This window comes from Drosophila pseudoobscura, chromosome 2, assembly GCF_009870125.1.
Source record: "Drosophila pseudoobscura strain MV-25-SWS-2005 chromosome 2, UCI_Dpse_MV25, whole genome shotgun sequence".
Lineage (NCBI taxonomy): Eukaryota > Metazoa > Arthropoda > Insecta > Diptera > Drosophilidae > Drosophila > Drosophila pseudoobscura.
The window spans coordinates 17,373,801-17,389,975 of NC_046679.1; the positions used below are offsets into that span (position 1 = coordinate 17,373,801).

General features: G+C 42.0%; 1 protein-coding gene across 3 annotated transcripts in view; it reads left to right on the plus strand.

The window, feature by feature from the left end:
- dsx (transcription factor doublesex) overlaps nucleotides 1-16,175 on the plus strand; it is a 48,520-nt gene that overhangs the window by 21,527 nt on the left and 10,818 nt on the right. For 2 of the 3 annotated variants that reach the window (XM_033380019.1, XM_033380012.1), the window contains exon 3: nucleotides 14,090-14,227. In XM_033380019.1, the coding sequence (XP_033235910.1) occupies nucleotides 14,090-14,227 (138 nt within the window). Of the gene's footprint in view, nucleotides 1-14,089; nucleotides 14,228-14,335; nucleotides 15,702-16,175 lie in introns of those variants that run through there. The other variant, XM_033380029.1, reaches the window with a different exon arrangement.

Consider the following 16,175-nt stretch of genomic DNA (forward strand, 5'->3'; position numbering starts at 1 on the left):
TACCTACACATACTCGTACATACATATGTACATACATACGTATGTACAATATATAGGTATATAAAATTTATCTAACGTTGAAATTTGCATGCAAATTCTGATTGGTTTATCTTGGTGTGCTGCCTGGTCAAATGGGAATTTTAATTTAGTCGATGTTTGGTCGCAAGCTAAATAAATTATGACTAAAATAGTTAAAAGATATTATCTAAATGGGAACACACAATTTCTATAGTGAATAAGACTTTGACCTTTGTTTAATATTCGAAAACATCAATAAGAAATAATTTATATATTTATGAATCAAATGTTATCAAATAATATTGAACGGCGAGAGAAAAACATAAAAAAAAATACTTATATCAGATCCTAGAAAGATATACCGCTTTTCCTTCCCATGGATAATTTTAGATACCTTTGGTGCACTTCATTTATTGCGGGTAACTATTTGCCCAACTAAAGACTTGCCATTGTATTCTATCATTGGGATAGATCTGAATTTTGCAAACGTATTTGGTCAATTAAAGATTGCTAGAAGGCGAGGTATTCGGAATACGAAACAGCATCCAAGGGCTGTCGAATCTAAGGGATGCTTGAAAAAGGTGTATTCGAATATAGAATCTCAGTTAAATAACCAAATGTTAAAGATATAATGGTCTGACAGCAACAGCCTACTTACTGGTAGCACAGCATATTATGTCATCACAGGGATCCAAAAAACTCAATGTTTAATCCTTTTAAAGATCAAAGCGAGCCTTTCTATCAATCTACCGCGTATTTCCGAAACTGAATTTGTATTCGCCTGAGGGGGGTTGGCCGCTAATCAATTTCCAGGCATCTCGTATCTCGATTTGAAAGGACACGGGCGTCATATCTGCCGATTTATATCACAGTCGCGCAGCAATTAACGCGAATGTAACGGGCGGCAGTAAAAGCCACGCAAGGGGGAAAACACACTGGAAAAAGGAGCAAAAGGAGGAAATCAACGCTCTTTGTGAAAATTTTGGTTTTTGGTGCTTTTCATTCTTAATTTTACGAGCGCCGAAAACCTTGCGGGCGAACCCAAATAATATGCTTGGCGCAGTTGTCGTTGTACAAGTTGTACAACCGTCATCATCAACGTCCATGTCCACGTCGATATCCACGTCGACATCCACGTCCACGTCCACATGCACTTCCACTTCCACGTATACGGGAACGGGAACGTTTTTCGGGTTTCGCTCGTAAAAAGCGCAAAGGAAAATTTTACGATGCCACAGTCTAGCAAGCATTCGCTCGTTCGACTCGCCTGGCGTCTGTCAATAAGAAGAATTACTTAGCAGCCAGCTAACCCCTGAGACAAAGCATTGAATTCTTCTCCAGGCCCTGTCACCACTCCACTCCACTCCACTCCACCCTTCACCCATCAACCATACCCGTCCGGCAATGATGTATGAAATTAGTGGCCTGCACAGTGGCCAAAGAAAATCTCTCTCGCATCCCATTCAAGTGCTTAAGCCGAAGCCAATTGGCAATAGCGCTTAATGGGGGTTCAGGTTTGGCTTCCAGGACCTAACACAACACGAACATTACTAAATTCAATTAAGCTCTGCCAAACAGCCACTGTCAGTGCCAGTGCCAGTGCCAGTGCCAGTGCACGTTCACTGCGTGCACTACGAAACCTTGGCCAATTCCCCGATAAGGCCCTAAGCCCCGTTGCTTATCGCGATCATCATCGGCCAGGGAAAAGGGCAAACGGCTCGCACAAGCGCTGATAATGATGATAAGCGCCGAGTGGGACATGACATGTGCATTTGAAAGCGAAAGTAAATTGTGTGCTTCTGTCTTTGCCACCGCCTCTGCCTTTGCCTCTGCCACCGCTGATGGTTGCGGGTGCTATCCCCTTCCCCCACCACAGACGACTGTGCCGCTCTTCCACTTTGCACTGCACATTTAATTTAATTCAGAACCTCCTTGTCGCCCAAAAATACCCAATGCCAAAATGCAGACGCAGATGCAGCCCGTGGCATTTGTCAGTCGTCAGGTTTGAAGTCGATTTCTTGGCATGATGATGTTCGATGACAAACGTAAGCCGAGCAACAGCAACTGTACCAATCAGAGCATGAACTTCCGCAAAAGTTCTCATCTTAGACTACCCCAAAAAGCCCAAAGACTATTGGCATGTAGGGGAAGCCGCTCTCCCACTTCCCACTGTGAGTTTTGAAACATTGATGAAGCATATCAATGCCTATTTACTGTGGACCAAACGGTGGACCAAACCTGAAGAAGCTGCCAGACGATGCCGGCATTCTCTTGGCGCATTCACACAATGGTCGCGGTGGCGTCGGGCGTGAAAGCAGTTGGCAATCGACAACTGCAGGAAGAGTGTGCGTTCCCCGAGAGCCGGACGGATTTGGCATGGGCAAGGGTATATATAGCCCCATAGTTAAGACTAATTTGCGCTATAATTTATGGCTGATTCTGCATGGCACATGGCAGTCTGATGGACGCTCCATTTGATGCCTGGGGTAGAGATCACCTCTGCTGCTCACCTGAGCAAAAACAATTTCCTGCAGCGCGACAGCAGCGACTCCGCCTCTTGAACCCTCGCCAATTTCCCAATATGATATTACAAATTGTGCACAATTAAATTGCACAAAAAGCCCACTAAATATATACTTAAAAATAGGCATGCACTTTTGCATACTTGCAGGTGCATATAAAGTAATATTTATGGGAAATCCGAACTGCCGGAAGAAATTAGGTGGCTGACGGCCCCGCAAAGGCGAAGGCAATAAAATTCGAATGTTTATGGTGCTCCGATAGTAACAGTTATACTTATATAGAATATATACCCTATTTCTCTTGCCCTCTCGTAAGAGGGTATTACCTACTATAATCTGTGCATTAATCAGGATGTACATGCCTCTGAGCAAGCCAAGAGTGTGCTTCCACCTACAGTCGGAATCGACCCCCCTTTGGCCACCGGCTTCACTAATTTGGAATTCAGCTAATTACTGAAAATGGGCTGGCGTTAAAGTTTCCTGCCTTTGATATTTTAGCGCCAACGTGCGATCTGACAACTGTGTGCCCCAATAAACGGTGGCGACAGATATCGATGCGACGTGTTCTTGAACTTGGCATGCCCGACACGTGTAATCCATAAACAGTTGACGTAGTCCCAGTCCCAGTGCCAGTGCCAGTGCCAGTTCCGCACCCCTAGCATCCACTGTTCCTGTTCCGCCGCGGCGGTCACTTGGGGTGTCTTGGGGCGGGCGGCGCCCTCTAGCAGGCACCGGGGATTGCGACTGTGACTGGGCGTGGGACTGCAGGCCAAACGAGCCCGCAACAGTTGCCGGACAGTGGGGACTGTGTCATATGGACCCCCCGTTGCTCCCCTCGGTGGCCCCTTCCCTGCTTTGGCACTTGGTTTGCTTGCTTTTTTGCTTGCTCCGTGCTCTGTGCCCTGTCAGCGCTTCTCTGGGGCAGATTGTTGCTTGACGGCTCTATTAGCGAGTGTGTTTGCTTACTGTGGCTCTACATCAACGATCTTCGGACCAAATTGGGTGGGAAATTCTTGAGGAGTACTCAACGTGGACTTCTTAAAGGACAAAATACATGTATTGAGTGCATTGGGTAAATATCCGTACAGAATGGATGAACATTAGTTAATCCAAGTTCAAATCATAGACTGTGATGCTATGAGCTACAGAAGCTTCCAAATATGTATCTCATATATTTTCATAGATATCATAGATAAGCAACAAATGCTCTCCGCATTTCATAGATCATTGCGAGCTCCTTAGCAATTTAATGATCACAGATCGGTGTGTAATTGGGTGCATGTAAGTGGCATTCAGTATGTGGCATGGTTTAAAATTAAAATATTGTACGAGTTTTGCGCATGTTAACATAATGCGAGCTCTTACGTATTGTGATTGTGAAACCCCTCTCCTAAGCACACACTACGCGCCAGAAATCGTCCTAAAGAAGAGCTGTCATAGACATAGTTTGTCTATAGACTTGCCTCGTGTAGCACGTCCATTAGCAAGAGCTCCTAGCGAAGGCACTCTGCGGCAGCGTATGGCTGCCTTCATTAAAATGTCATAAAACAAGGGACAGGCGAGGCGAACTGAGCGAATGAACACGAATATTTTGGCGACTTGATTGCCGCAGAGCCACATTCTTTGCCGAAACATTTTTGCAGACTATTAAAATGCATTTAAATAGACAGCGCCCATACAATGTACATACATATCCCTTAGCACTCTCCGGGGGGGTCTGAACTCGGAGAAAGCAGACAAGACGGACAACTCAAGAATGAAAATGATCAGACGCACAGATCGGCACGGCAAGAGCTTGCCAATTGAATGTAGAGGAGCAAAAATGCCAATTAAATTAGCATTTGTATCGTGTGTACATACATGTGTATGAAAGTGCTGGCAAAAGCAGAAGAGAAGCCATTGTATGTACAAATTGCAGCCAAGAGAAGCAAAGTCAGTGTCAAAGCGAACGAGGCATCGCGATGGGGCAATTGTGAGAGCTGGGGCAAACGAACCAGAGACAACTGTTGGTGGTAGCAAAACGGTTAAATACTACAAGCCGAAACGGAATGGATTAAACGCCTCAGGTGGCATACTAATCTATGCACGGAAAGGAATATGGATCAGCATTCCGTGATATCTGTTAGGACGCACGAGTAGCAATAGAAGCACTACAGGAAAGTGCGACATACATACTCGTTCCTGGAAACGAACCAGTGGACAAAACAGCAAAAGCTGCCTGAGGATGCCACTGGCCCTTACGCAGAAAAAATAGTTAACACAAAGACCAATGGCAATTCCTACAACCAAAATATTAAGCACAACAACATATCCAACTCATATCCAACATATGGGACAAATTAATAGAGATACGTACTCTCAGCCTGTGCCCAGCCTCAACTATTCCAAAAAGACGCCAAAATACTCCATGCCCTCCTTATAGTAAGCTATTCCTGCTACTAGTATAGCATCCGATATATGTATAGTCAGATAGCTCTATCAGTCCATCGATGCAACATATACACTTTTGTATACTTAGTAAGAAAAGTAGTATGAAGTAAAGAAAATGAATTGAAAGATAGTGTGAAAAGGATACATGAATCATGTTTTGATACTGTGCTCAGTGTGGCTCCTAACTGTTAATACGAATTAGTGTGTACTCGTGCAGGGCTCTAATACTTACTAATACTCGTACTGTGGGTAGTATTTATAGGCACATAATGCCGTAAAGCCTAGCAACAATGATACGTTGATACTACGTAACAAACATTTGACGATAAGCTTGAGTGGGGGCCTGAGGGCCAAACTGTTTGATAATGGAGGCTGAAATTATAAAATCGAAGTCGGGCAAAATGTCTACCCTAACAGAAGTTGAGTTGGCAAACCGTGGAAACCGTGGAAACAGAACTTATCTAATCTTTTTGCTAATTTGTATCCACCAATAACGCAGAAACTGCTAGAGACTGGGGCTGGGACTGGGACTGGGGCTGGGGAGGGGGCTGGAGAAAGGAAACTTTATTACCGGGAACAAGTTGAAGTCAAATGTTAAGTTCAAACAGTAAAAAATTTGCGACAGCGCGGCGATCATAAAAATAAATCTACAGAAAAAGCTTGTTATTTTCGATAATAAAAATAAAAACTATATAAATGCATGCAAAATGCGGGGGGGGCGAGTGCCAGTTGGACAGTTGGGGGAGAGGAGATGGAGATGGAGATGGAGATATACCCTTAGATATGGAACGGGACGGGGTGTGGGGATATGCATGACACGAGGATGACTAAAATATTACACAAGTTCGAGTGAATTACGACGACAAGGAGAAGGATGTTGAAATGGGACTAGAAGAACCGAAGGATGCGCCAGGCGGCAGGAGCCGAGACGGGGTAACGACAACGACAACGACAACGATTACGAAAACGACGACAAAGACGAGCGAGAGAGAAGCTTTCGCCTTTTCTTTATATAACTCGTAAAGTCTCCTGAAAATTGCAAACGTTTTAATTTTGAGATTAAAACTGCTTTCGTGCCAAGCTTAACAAGCTTAACTTGGCCAACGGCAAGCTAAGGCAAAGGCAAAAGCAAAAGCAACCCAGCAGCGCTGTCAAAGCCAACTTCCGCCTTCTGGCAAGGACAAGCGACATCCTTATCCTTATCCTTATACCCGTCCCCATTTTCATTCCCGTTGCCGTACCCTACCCATGTCTCGTAAAAAGGCTCCATGCTACATGCACTTTTATTAGCCTTTACTGCAGTTGTGTTGACGAATGCACAAAGAGCTCTCCGCTAACCCCCGTCAATGAGCTGCGGCGATGAAAGGAAAGCTCTTCGGGAAAAGGTGAGCCAAGCCAAGCCATCCAGTCAGCCAGCGGATATTGGCTGAGAGGTTTAGTGTTTGGAAATTTAACTCAATTGAAGGTGAGGCAATGAATAACAAATGAAAAGGCGAATGCAATCCCAGGATGGTTACTTTCCAGTTTTATTGCTTCAATAGTTATAAATGAAGGAGCTTTTCTTTCACAAAGATTGTCCCCCACTGAGGATTCTATTCAGTGTGAACATTTAATAAGAAATGTGCAACGTTATTATTATCTAATGCTCCCATAAGGAAGTGAAACGGCTCCGACACAGGTACTCTCTTAATTCATCTATGGACATATGTGCACACCTTCTGAATCCCTTAACTGCGAAGGACTTAAAATATTTAGTTTTAGTTATCCTTTTGATGCTGTCAATTTGATACAATTTGATAGTTACTAATTTAAAATATATCTGAAAAATTATACAGAATAGTGTGACGATGACTTTACGTTTCCTGTTATAGTTGCTGTTATTCCGTTAAGCACAATTGTTATATGTGGGAACCCTTTTAGGGAATACTCTGTGGGAACCCTTCTTTATGGTGTGTCGAGTATACTCGAAAAGGTCGGAAATGTCAAAATAGGATAATTAGGACAGCGCCGGACCATCAAGTATTTATATTACGGGTCAGCATCAAGAAAATACTAGTCGATATGGCCATGTCGTCCGTATCGTCTCAACATTGAAGCAAGTACATATATCTCAAAACGAGCGGAAAAGTTTTGAGTCGTAGCTAGGACCGCGGCTCTAGTTTATACCCCATATGTATATGGGTAAAAATTTCGCTCACCACTGTAGTGTGGAAGATTATGGAAGATAGAGGGGAAATACATAAGCTAGTGACTAAGAGTAGCTACTGAAATTTAATTTGTTCCCTCTGGCTATAATAATGATACGATCTGATTCAGATTCAATAATCTGCTAGATCAGGTCATTCTTTACGACTCTCCGTTTTCTGTTTTCTCGTAATTGAAAATTGTGGATGCCACAGATTTTCGTTTCTTGTTCTCTGGATATACAATTTGGTTGCTCTAGTCCTTAAAGCCTCTGAAAACTAGTCGTGAAACAAGACGGACAGCTCTATATAGACTTGGCCATTGATGCTAATCAAGAATATATATATACATATGTATATACTTTATACTATGAGTAGTTTATCTTCCAGAGTAGCTTAGCACCTATATTTCCGTCACACATTTCCGCACCTCAGCGCATCATTTCTCTCTCTCTCTTTCTCTATCCACCTCTAGCTTTCTCCCTGTGAAACTTGAACTGGAGCTGTGTTCTTCGGGATAAGCACATTTCTGCAGAAAATTAGAAAGATGGGCTTTTCAAATAGCTTTCAGTCATTTTCAATAAAGCATTACCAAACCATTATATTACCACCGTATGTTTCACGGTTTGCTTTACATGATGTCTTTAAGGTTTTTCTCCGGGCTTACGCAAAGAATACTGCTTCCCATCCCATTGAAAACAGTTTAATTTTGACTTATCCGACCAGATAACACGTTTCAAATCGTCCATGGATTATAAAATCGCAGGTTTATTTTGCTAAGCAGCTGCGATGGATCCAGTGTTGTGAAGCGCTCTTCTAGCTGTGCAGCGACTTATGTTTATTTATTGTTATAGAAGCATATTTTGGTGATTGTTTTTTTACACAGCTTTATTCGTGAAGGTGATATGTGCGACGAAAGTCAGTCATGTATTCCTGTGCTCCGGCTATCTTTCAGTCTATGTCTGTCTTAACCGAACTCAAAACACTGTTGCCTAATGGTTTTCTAGATATGAATGTATGTAGGTTAGTCGAACCCGAGCACACGAAACATGTACTTATTTGCGAGGGTAAACAACGCTTCGGGCTCGAGTGTCAATGAAATGATGATCTAATAAACATTGTTTCAATATTCTTTTACATTAAAATGAACATAAAATAACATTTTAATAAACCTTTTTTATTCCCTAAACTGATTTAACGATTTACTCTTTTTATGATTCCAGTTCTAGTTTGTGTATATTCATTTGTAGATATACATACATACATACATATGTACATATGAGTGCTTTTAGAACGAGTTTTCTTAGAGTGCAATTCCTATTCTCAATCATTTATTTCATACACGTGTGAATATTGTTATTTGTATGGAAACATAAGATACTTGGTGACATGATCCTCATGCAGGTTTTAAAATAGATATAATATGTGTATTACTGATTACAACCGTCTGTCTGGGAATTGAGGAATCGTCTTTCGGAGTAATACAGAACTTGTTGAAAGCGTATCGAAAAGCTGAAGTCATCGTAATTAACTAATATGTCTATCCAACTCGAGACTACCGAAATTAAAGGCATGATCGTGATGAAAATGGGATGTACATGGATGCAAACTACATACATACATATGTATGTATGTATGAATATTCCGCATTCTTGCACACTCCATCCATGTCAAACATCAGCAACTCGGCAACTGCTTAGCCAACTTCTGGACTCATCACATCTGCGACTGCCTCTGTGGCTCATTAAAGCACTGTTTCTTCTCCATTCTATTTCCATTCCCATTTCCACTGCCGAAGATTTTATTCGAGTATTGTCTGCTCAGCGTGCATTTGCATTATACCATCGCCGTCTCCTGCCCGACACATCCGTCTCGGCCCGGTCCTGGCCCATCCACACAGCACTCCAGTGCTTGCTTCATTTGCCACATTGCCCCATGCGAAATGCGAGATGCGAGATGCGAGGATTTCATCAATTCGTCTCCCTTTTCGTGGCATTTGCCTGCTACTTACTCCTTTCTGTGCATACTGAACGTTTTGAGTTGCCATTTTGTGGATATGTCGATTTATTATTTTTTATTGTTGTTACGTTTTACGACTTTTCCGACTGCTCAGGCCACTATCCGCTCTCTCCGTGCTCTGGGCTGCCGACGGGAGGGGCAGATCTGGAGATGCATATATTTCAAGGCATTTACGGCACAGCACAGTCGTTCCTCAGTTTTCTGTTCCTCATCTTTTTCGGTAGCAAGACTTTATCCAACTACAGAACGCAACGAAATTTTATCAAAATATTTCGATAGCATCTCTCTCTCTCGCTCTCCGGCTCCGGCTATCCTTTTTTATTGCTCAAGTTAATTTTACAGCGCGATGTCAAAGAGTTCTGCTCGGAGAGACACAGACTCTTTGGGTTTATTAGCAGCTGTGAAATGCATGCATCTGCAAGCGAATTATTTGGAAAATATTTCACCGTGCTCTGGTTATAGATAGAGTAATAAAGAAACATATATATGTACATACTTTTCGACTCTTGTCTAAATATCCTTTCTTGTTAAATATCGAAATGAAAGGCCTTAAAAAAATACTAATGCTGAACAGCCGTTTCAGGACCAAAACGATACTTAAGTACTGCATACAAAAAAAAGAAGCCTTAATATGTGGTCTTCCCCTCACTTGTCTCATGCTAACTAAAGTATAATACTATGTGTAGAACGAGCACATTATACCTTTACCTTTACATTTTCATTTACATCTGCATCAAATGTGTGTACTGATAGTCCTGATTCAATTATATGGCAATCACCAGTTTAACAGATATTTTAAACTATAAAAAGCTACAATCTCATGTCTGGACTTAAAGATAAATAGACGAGTCCTTTCTAATTGTTTTATAAGTCTCCAAATAAGCATCTTTACACCATCCAAAGCTGTTTAGCTCGCTAATTAGGCTTTTATATTTGATCAAAACTGTGTATTACGAGTATGGGGCGTACAATTAAGATCGTAGTAGATCTTAACAAGTAGAATACAATGTACCCGGATAAAATACCTACAGGAATTGAGCAGAGTAGACCGTTCGTTGACAGAGTATGCATATGTTGAGGTTTGTCTACAAGATCAGACCTGAATTACGGGATCAAGACGAACAAAACCGAGTCACAGAAAAGTATGTATTATACTTGAAAATGATATAAGTAAGATTTAAATCTTGTCCAGGTAGCCCCAAACTAATTATTGGTTTAAATTTGCGTTTTATTATACATATTTGTGTATTATATGTATGTATGTATATCCGTCATACATAACTGAAACTATCCAGTTGGAGATGGAAGACGGCGCAGAGTTGTTGCAGCTAGCGAAACGAAGTCGGTGCCGAGGCGTCTGTCGTCGTTTGGCAATGGATTCCTTACCCATGTAATGCCTGCCAATTGGTACAAAAAAGCTGTATATAACCCTCCCCTCCTCCTAGCAAGAACAGCTGCAGCAGACGCCGGAGGAGGAGCTGGAGATGGAGATGGAGAGGGAGAAGGAGAGAGAGAGAGAGAGAGGGAGAGGGAGCAGCGCCAGAACCCACTTCGTGCTGCAGCAACAAACTCATAAAAAGGCGCAGAAAAACGAGCAAGAAAACTTGGCTAACGACTTAAACGACTCGGCGGGAAGCAGGATGGGGACGAGCGAAGAGTCCCCGGAACGAGGACACTCGGGGAAGCACTCGAAGCCGGAGCCGGAGTCGGAGTCGGATTCGGATGTTCTGAGAGAGCAGGAGCAGAGAGCCGAGTGGAAGGTTAGCTGCAGTTTGGACAGTAATAAAAGTAATAACAGCACCAACACGAGTGCAACCTGCATATACCCTGTATATCTGTATGTCTGTATATTTGGATATGTACGTATGTACATATATACTTATATTTCTCTGCGTTGGTATGCGTATGCACTCCTGCCGCTCGACCCTGCGCAGAGTCAGTTTATGCGCGTTAATGGCATCGTTTACTGGCTAACTGTACATACATATAATGTGCATCTGAGTACATACCTCTATATCCAAAAATACATAGGTATATATGTGTATATATGTATCTCTGCATTTTTGTACGGGTGTGGGTGTGGGTGTGGGTGTGGTGGTGCAACAACGACAGCTGCAGCTCGTCGGGAGTGGAAGTAGACAAAATATCCGTTTAAAGTGGGCGTTTCCAACATCTTCCGAGTAGCTTACATAATAATTGCATAATCTCTATACTCGTTCAGTTCGGGAAATGTGACTAAAATGTCCTGGGCTCGGGATGAGTATTGAATTTGTTTCACGTCAATCAAACTAAAAGTATTGCACATCTGGGATGGGAACGAAAAGGAACATCTCGTAGGATAAGGTTAGGTTAGGATAGGAATGTATCGTTAGCCCTTTCACAGTTCCCCTGATTTATCTATGTATCCCTCCTACATTCGGATGGATTCCCAGCTCGGGTTTAATAGTTAGCTCAACATTTATTAATGACTTCAGAGGCAGAAGTCTCCAAAACCATAGCTAGTATGTACAACCAGGGATTTAATCTGGCTTCAAATACTGGTACTCGAAGAAATGTTTGTAACTCAGTATTGAATGTTCTTCCTGGCTCTGGCCAACAGCAAATGCTTTCAAGTGACCCTATTTATATACAGAATGCTGAAAATGTTTGTACAAAAGTGGGATTATGGGGGTTCAGCCGTGTAATTCCCTCCGACCGAGTTGTGTCCAATCCAATGGGACCTGGTGGTTAACATGCAAAAACAAAACGAATTGGGGCTAATCAAATTGTTTGGCTGTTATGACCACGGTCATGCTGTGGTTGGCGGGAGCAATAAATCAATTTATTAGATTTATTTGCGGCTAATAAAATAATTTGAAAGCATAAAATACTACCACAGCTCCCCCAAAAACAATGGTCAGCTAGTAGCCACTAATGGCTTAATTACTAAATTAAAGTGCTGCAAACAGCCCAACAAATGTGCGTGCCGTGCGATCCGTTGCATGCCTCTCCTCTCCTATGTATGTGTGCAGCGTGCACTGCGCCACACCAGAAATCATGTAAGCTAAACGGCACTGCAACTGCAGCAAGGGGCAACAACAGGAAGTGGAGCTGCTCAAAGACATGCTTCAACACAGCTCACGAACACACACTGGCCACTGGCTGAGCTCACCAATGCAAATCTTGCGCCACAAACTCCCTGCAACAAAGCGCCAACTACTCAGCACAGTTGCAGGCAACAGCAACAGCAACAACAACAGCAGCAACAACAACAGCAGCAGCGCCAGCAACTACAACATCACTGAGGAGGAAAGAAGCGAGAGGCATAATAAAACGGGCCAATGGATATGAAGCTCCGCCTACAACGAAACTACCGACAACGATGACGATGCCGAGGCTATTGTTTTTGTTGTTGTTGTTGCTGTGTAGGTAAAAACAAGAAGAAAGAAAAAAAATGGCAGGCGATACGAAGAGCATAATGGCATAAGCTCGGAGAGAGAGAGAGAGTGACAGAGAGAGAGAGTAACAGAGAGAGAGAGAGAAACTTAAACATGAAACGACAGCACCAGAGGCCACACGAATAGTGCCAAAGCGAAATGAGGAATGGTCGGACAGGTAGCCATTGGGGAAACAAGTGCAATAAACGTGCAATGTTTATACACACATTCCAAATAATGTTTTTGTTTTCATAAAACCATTCAAAGCTTCCTATTATACTAAGATTTTTTTTATCCTCAACTAGATCGATCAGAGGCTTGGGATACCCAGTTTCGGTTTCAGTTCAACAGCAAAGAATTTTCCCTATTTTTTTTACTTTTTATGAAAGCTACCTATGTACATACATTTGTAGATAATAAGATTTAGTGATATTATCAGCCTGCAGCAAAAATAGATCTATGTTAAGAGTTTCTGCATGTATGAATGTATAAACATTAAAGTACTTAACTACATAAATGCACTCTAATGGGTACTACCCACTAGGATAGGTACGGTCTCGGTTAGAACGATCCAGACTGTTTACAGAATAATAGCAGGTGGCAGAGAACCTGCGAACAAAATGGAAAACTCAGCCAATACTTACAGCACCTACCACGAAAGAACTGCAGGGGCCATAGAAATAGGGCGCACAGGGAGCTTGTTGCTTTTGTCATAAGCACATCCGTTCTCTATGACTTTTTTCTTATAACCTTTATATTTTTATATCCCTAAAGATGGGAAATGTTCAGTAAATACTACACACATATGTGTCGTGTATTTCCCTAAAAAAATCATGTTACCAGGCATAATGATATTGTTAAACACGCAAATTTCCATATATTTTATATTTTATTTTATTTTGGCATTATGATGATGGCATGATGGCACGATTTAACAGGACATTGACAGTTTCACAAGTTAAACTACATTTAATTTACCTTAATTTAAGATATGACTTAATCCGATTAGATGGGGGTTCTTTATTGAAAATAATAGTTTTATTAATGATCAATTTTCAGCCTAGATTCAGCCCCAGCCTTTGTATTGAGCCCATTCTTGACATCTTGCATTACAACAGCCGCCTCTTATGCTGGCTGAGCATTCCTTGACTCTAGTCTCTAGAGTTTCGATTCCGTTCTGCGATCCCTGCAGTATACGGTTGCAATTTTCCTCGCCAATTAGCCGCCAGCAATGTTTACGTCTCGCATTGCTTTGTCTGGCAGGGATTGCAAAAGGGGTAAAGTCGGAGTCGACAAAATGTGTGCCATGCGAAATTTAAGAAGAACCGTATGGAGATAAGTCGGGACTTGAATTATTTTTATTTATGTCAATGTTTATGTTATGTGGATTGATGAATGAATGAGGCTTTGAAGACTTTGAATTGGATAACAGATCGATGTCCGATCAATGAGAACCATGAGAAAACTAATATGTGTCTCATATTTATTGTATAAATTTCAGGCCAAGACGTTTTCCTAGACTATTGCCAAAAGCTATTAGAGAAATTCCGATATCCCTGGGAGCTGATGCCGCTCATGTATGTGATACTGAAGGACGCTGACGCAAATATCGAAGAGGCTTCCCGTCGAATCGAAGAGGGTAAGTCAAGAGATCGTCGAGAAGCCGCCACCCGCACACATCACCCTCACGCCCACCATGTGCAACGTATAATAAACTCCCAATATCTTCCGATCTGATCCAAACCAGGCCAGTACGTTGTGAATGAGTACTCCCGTCAGCATAATTTGAATATCTATGACGGGGGTGAGCTACGCAACACAACGCGGCAATGTGGATGATAATTTTTCATTAATTGAAGTAACGAATATTGCGATTTTATCTTTGCCCCGATATTTATTGTTCAGCATCACAAACTTAGCTTAATGCTTAAGCGAAAAAGCGCGCGCGAGTTCGACTTGAGTAAATCAGAGTAAAGTAAATTAAAGTTCTAAGAAGCCAAACCTTTGTAAATATATCGAATTTATCGGTAAGCTAAAGCGCCACTGGATTTTCTTCAATCAACAAACCAAATATATCGATGTGTGAGCTGTGACCGTTGCTCCCCACGCCCTCCTTCTTCAATCAACCAATACCCGCCGCTCTAAGGACGATGCCTGCCTATCAATCATCAATCAACATTCTCTTCTCTTCAATCAACACTCCCCCATTGGATCCTATTCAACACTCAAGAAAAACAATGCCGCCAACAAAAGAAGTCAACTGTTTGCATCTATAAATTTTAAATATTTTCGAAAAAAAACGTTAATCAACACTCCTCTACATTTCAACAATCAACAACGTGCTTTCAACACAAAAATCCGCACATCGGGTGTATGAATTTAGTTCAAAATTAGATTAAGTCTTTCTTTATATATTTTTACCGAACAGACCCAGAAAGCTCTTCTGACGAGTCACTTGAGTTATTCCTTTGTTACCTTAGTACTTAAATACATAATTGAAGCATTGATCCATTGAAGAGGTTATCTAAGAGGTTACTTAAGTACAGTTCAAATTGGATATCAATAGGTGCCATGGAGGAAATTATATTCCATACTCGTCCATATCTAATCCTGTCCGCTAATCTCAAAACTGTTTGCTAAGTACGATATATGATAGTTTTGTGTTCGAAGAAGAACGAACACATATTTCCAGCTGGGATGTGCTACGAAAAATTGTTGTGAGATGGTGCACAAATAAAATACAATATATACATATACATATATACGAGTTAATAGGTTAACTCTTTCGACGTACTGCGAAACTCTACTTGTAATATTTAATAATAATAATTCTCATTGTATAAATATTGTTATCGACTTAAGTACGACGAAATATTATAAAAGGATAAACCTGAAATGTCAAAAATAAACTATTTTCCCTACTCAGAGAATCAGTTAGGCTAACCTTAATTCCCGAGACCTACACCCTACACCCTACACCCTACACCCTACACCCTCCTTGAAGCCATTAACAAATGGCAACGCAACCCGAATCCCCAGAAAATGGAATTGCCTCAGGGCAGAAGTATCAGCTGCTGTTTGTTTTGTTGATGACATTAAAAATTGTAACGATTGCTTTTCAAGTTGTTGCCATTTCACTGAAACCATTACCCTGGCACGTCCCAGAAGTAGACGAAGTTTGCTGTTTCCAGTTCGGAATTGGTGGGTCGGTGGATTGGAGCAGTACGGGAGCTGGGAGTCGCCTGAGTCGCCACTGCTGCTCGGATCGTAAATGCATCATTAAACCGAAAAATGCATGCGAAAAATTTACGACATTGCCAACACCGTCGCTCAGAGGCTTGGGATACCCAGCTTCGGTTTCAGTTCTCAGTTTTGCCTGCTTCCTTGCTTTCCGGCATGGGAAAGCTGCTTCACTACGCTCCACTCTACTGCCAGGTAGCTGCAATACTCCGGCCGTAACAGCTCAACATCGTTTCTCGGCACTAAACACGTCACGATGGTATTTTAGGAATTGCAGGAGGACGGGGCTGAGACAGACTGGGACAAGGTGAAGAACGGGCTCTCTGGGTTGCCATGGGTAGGCAATG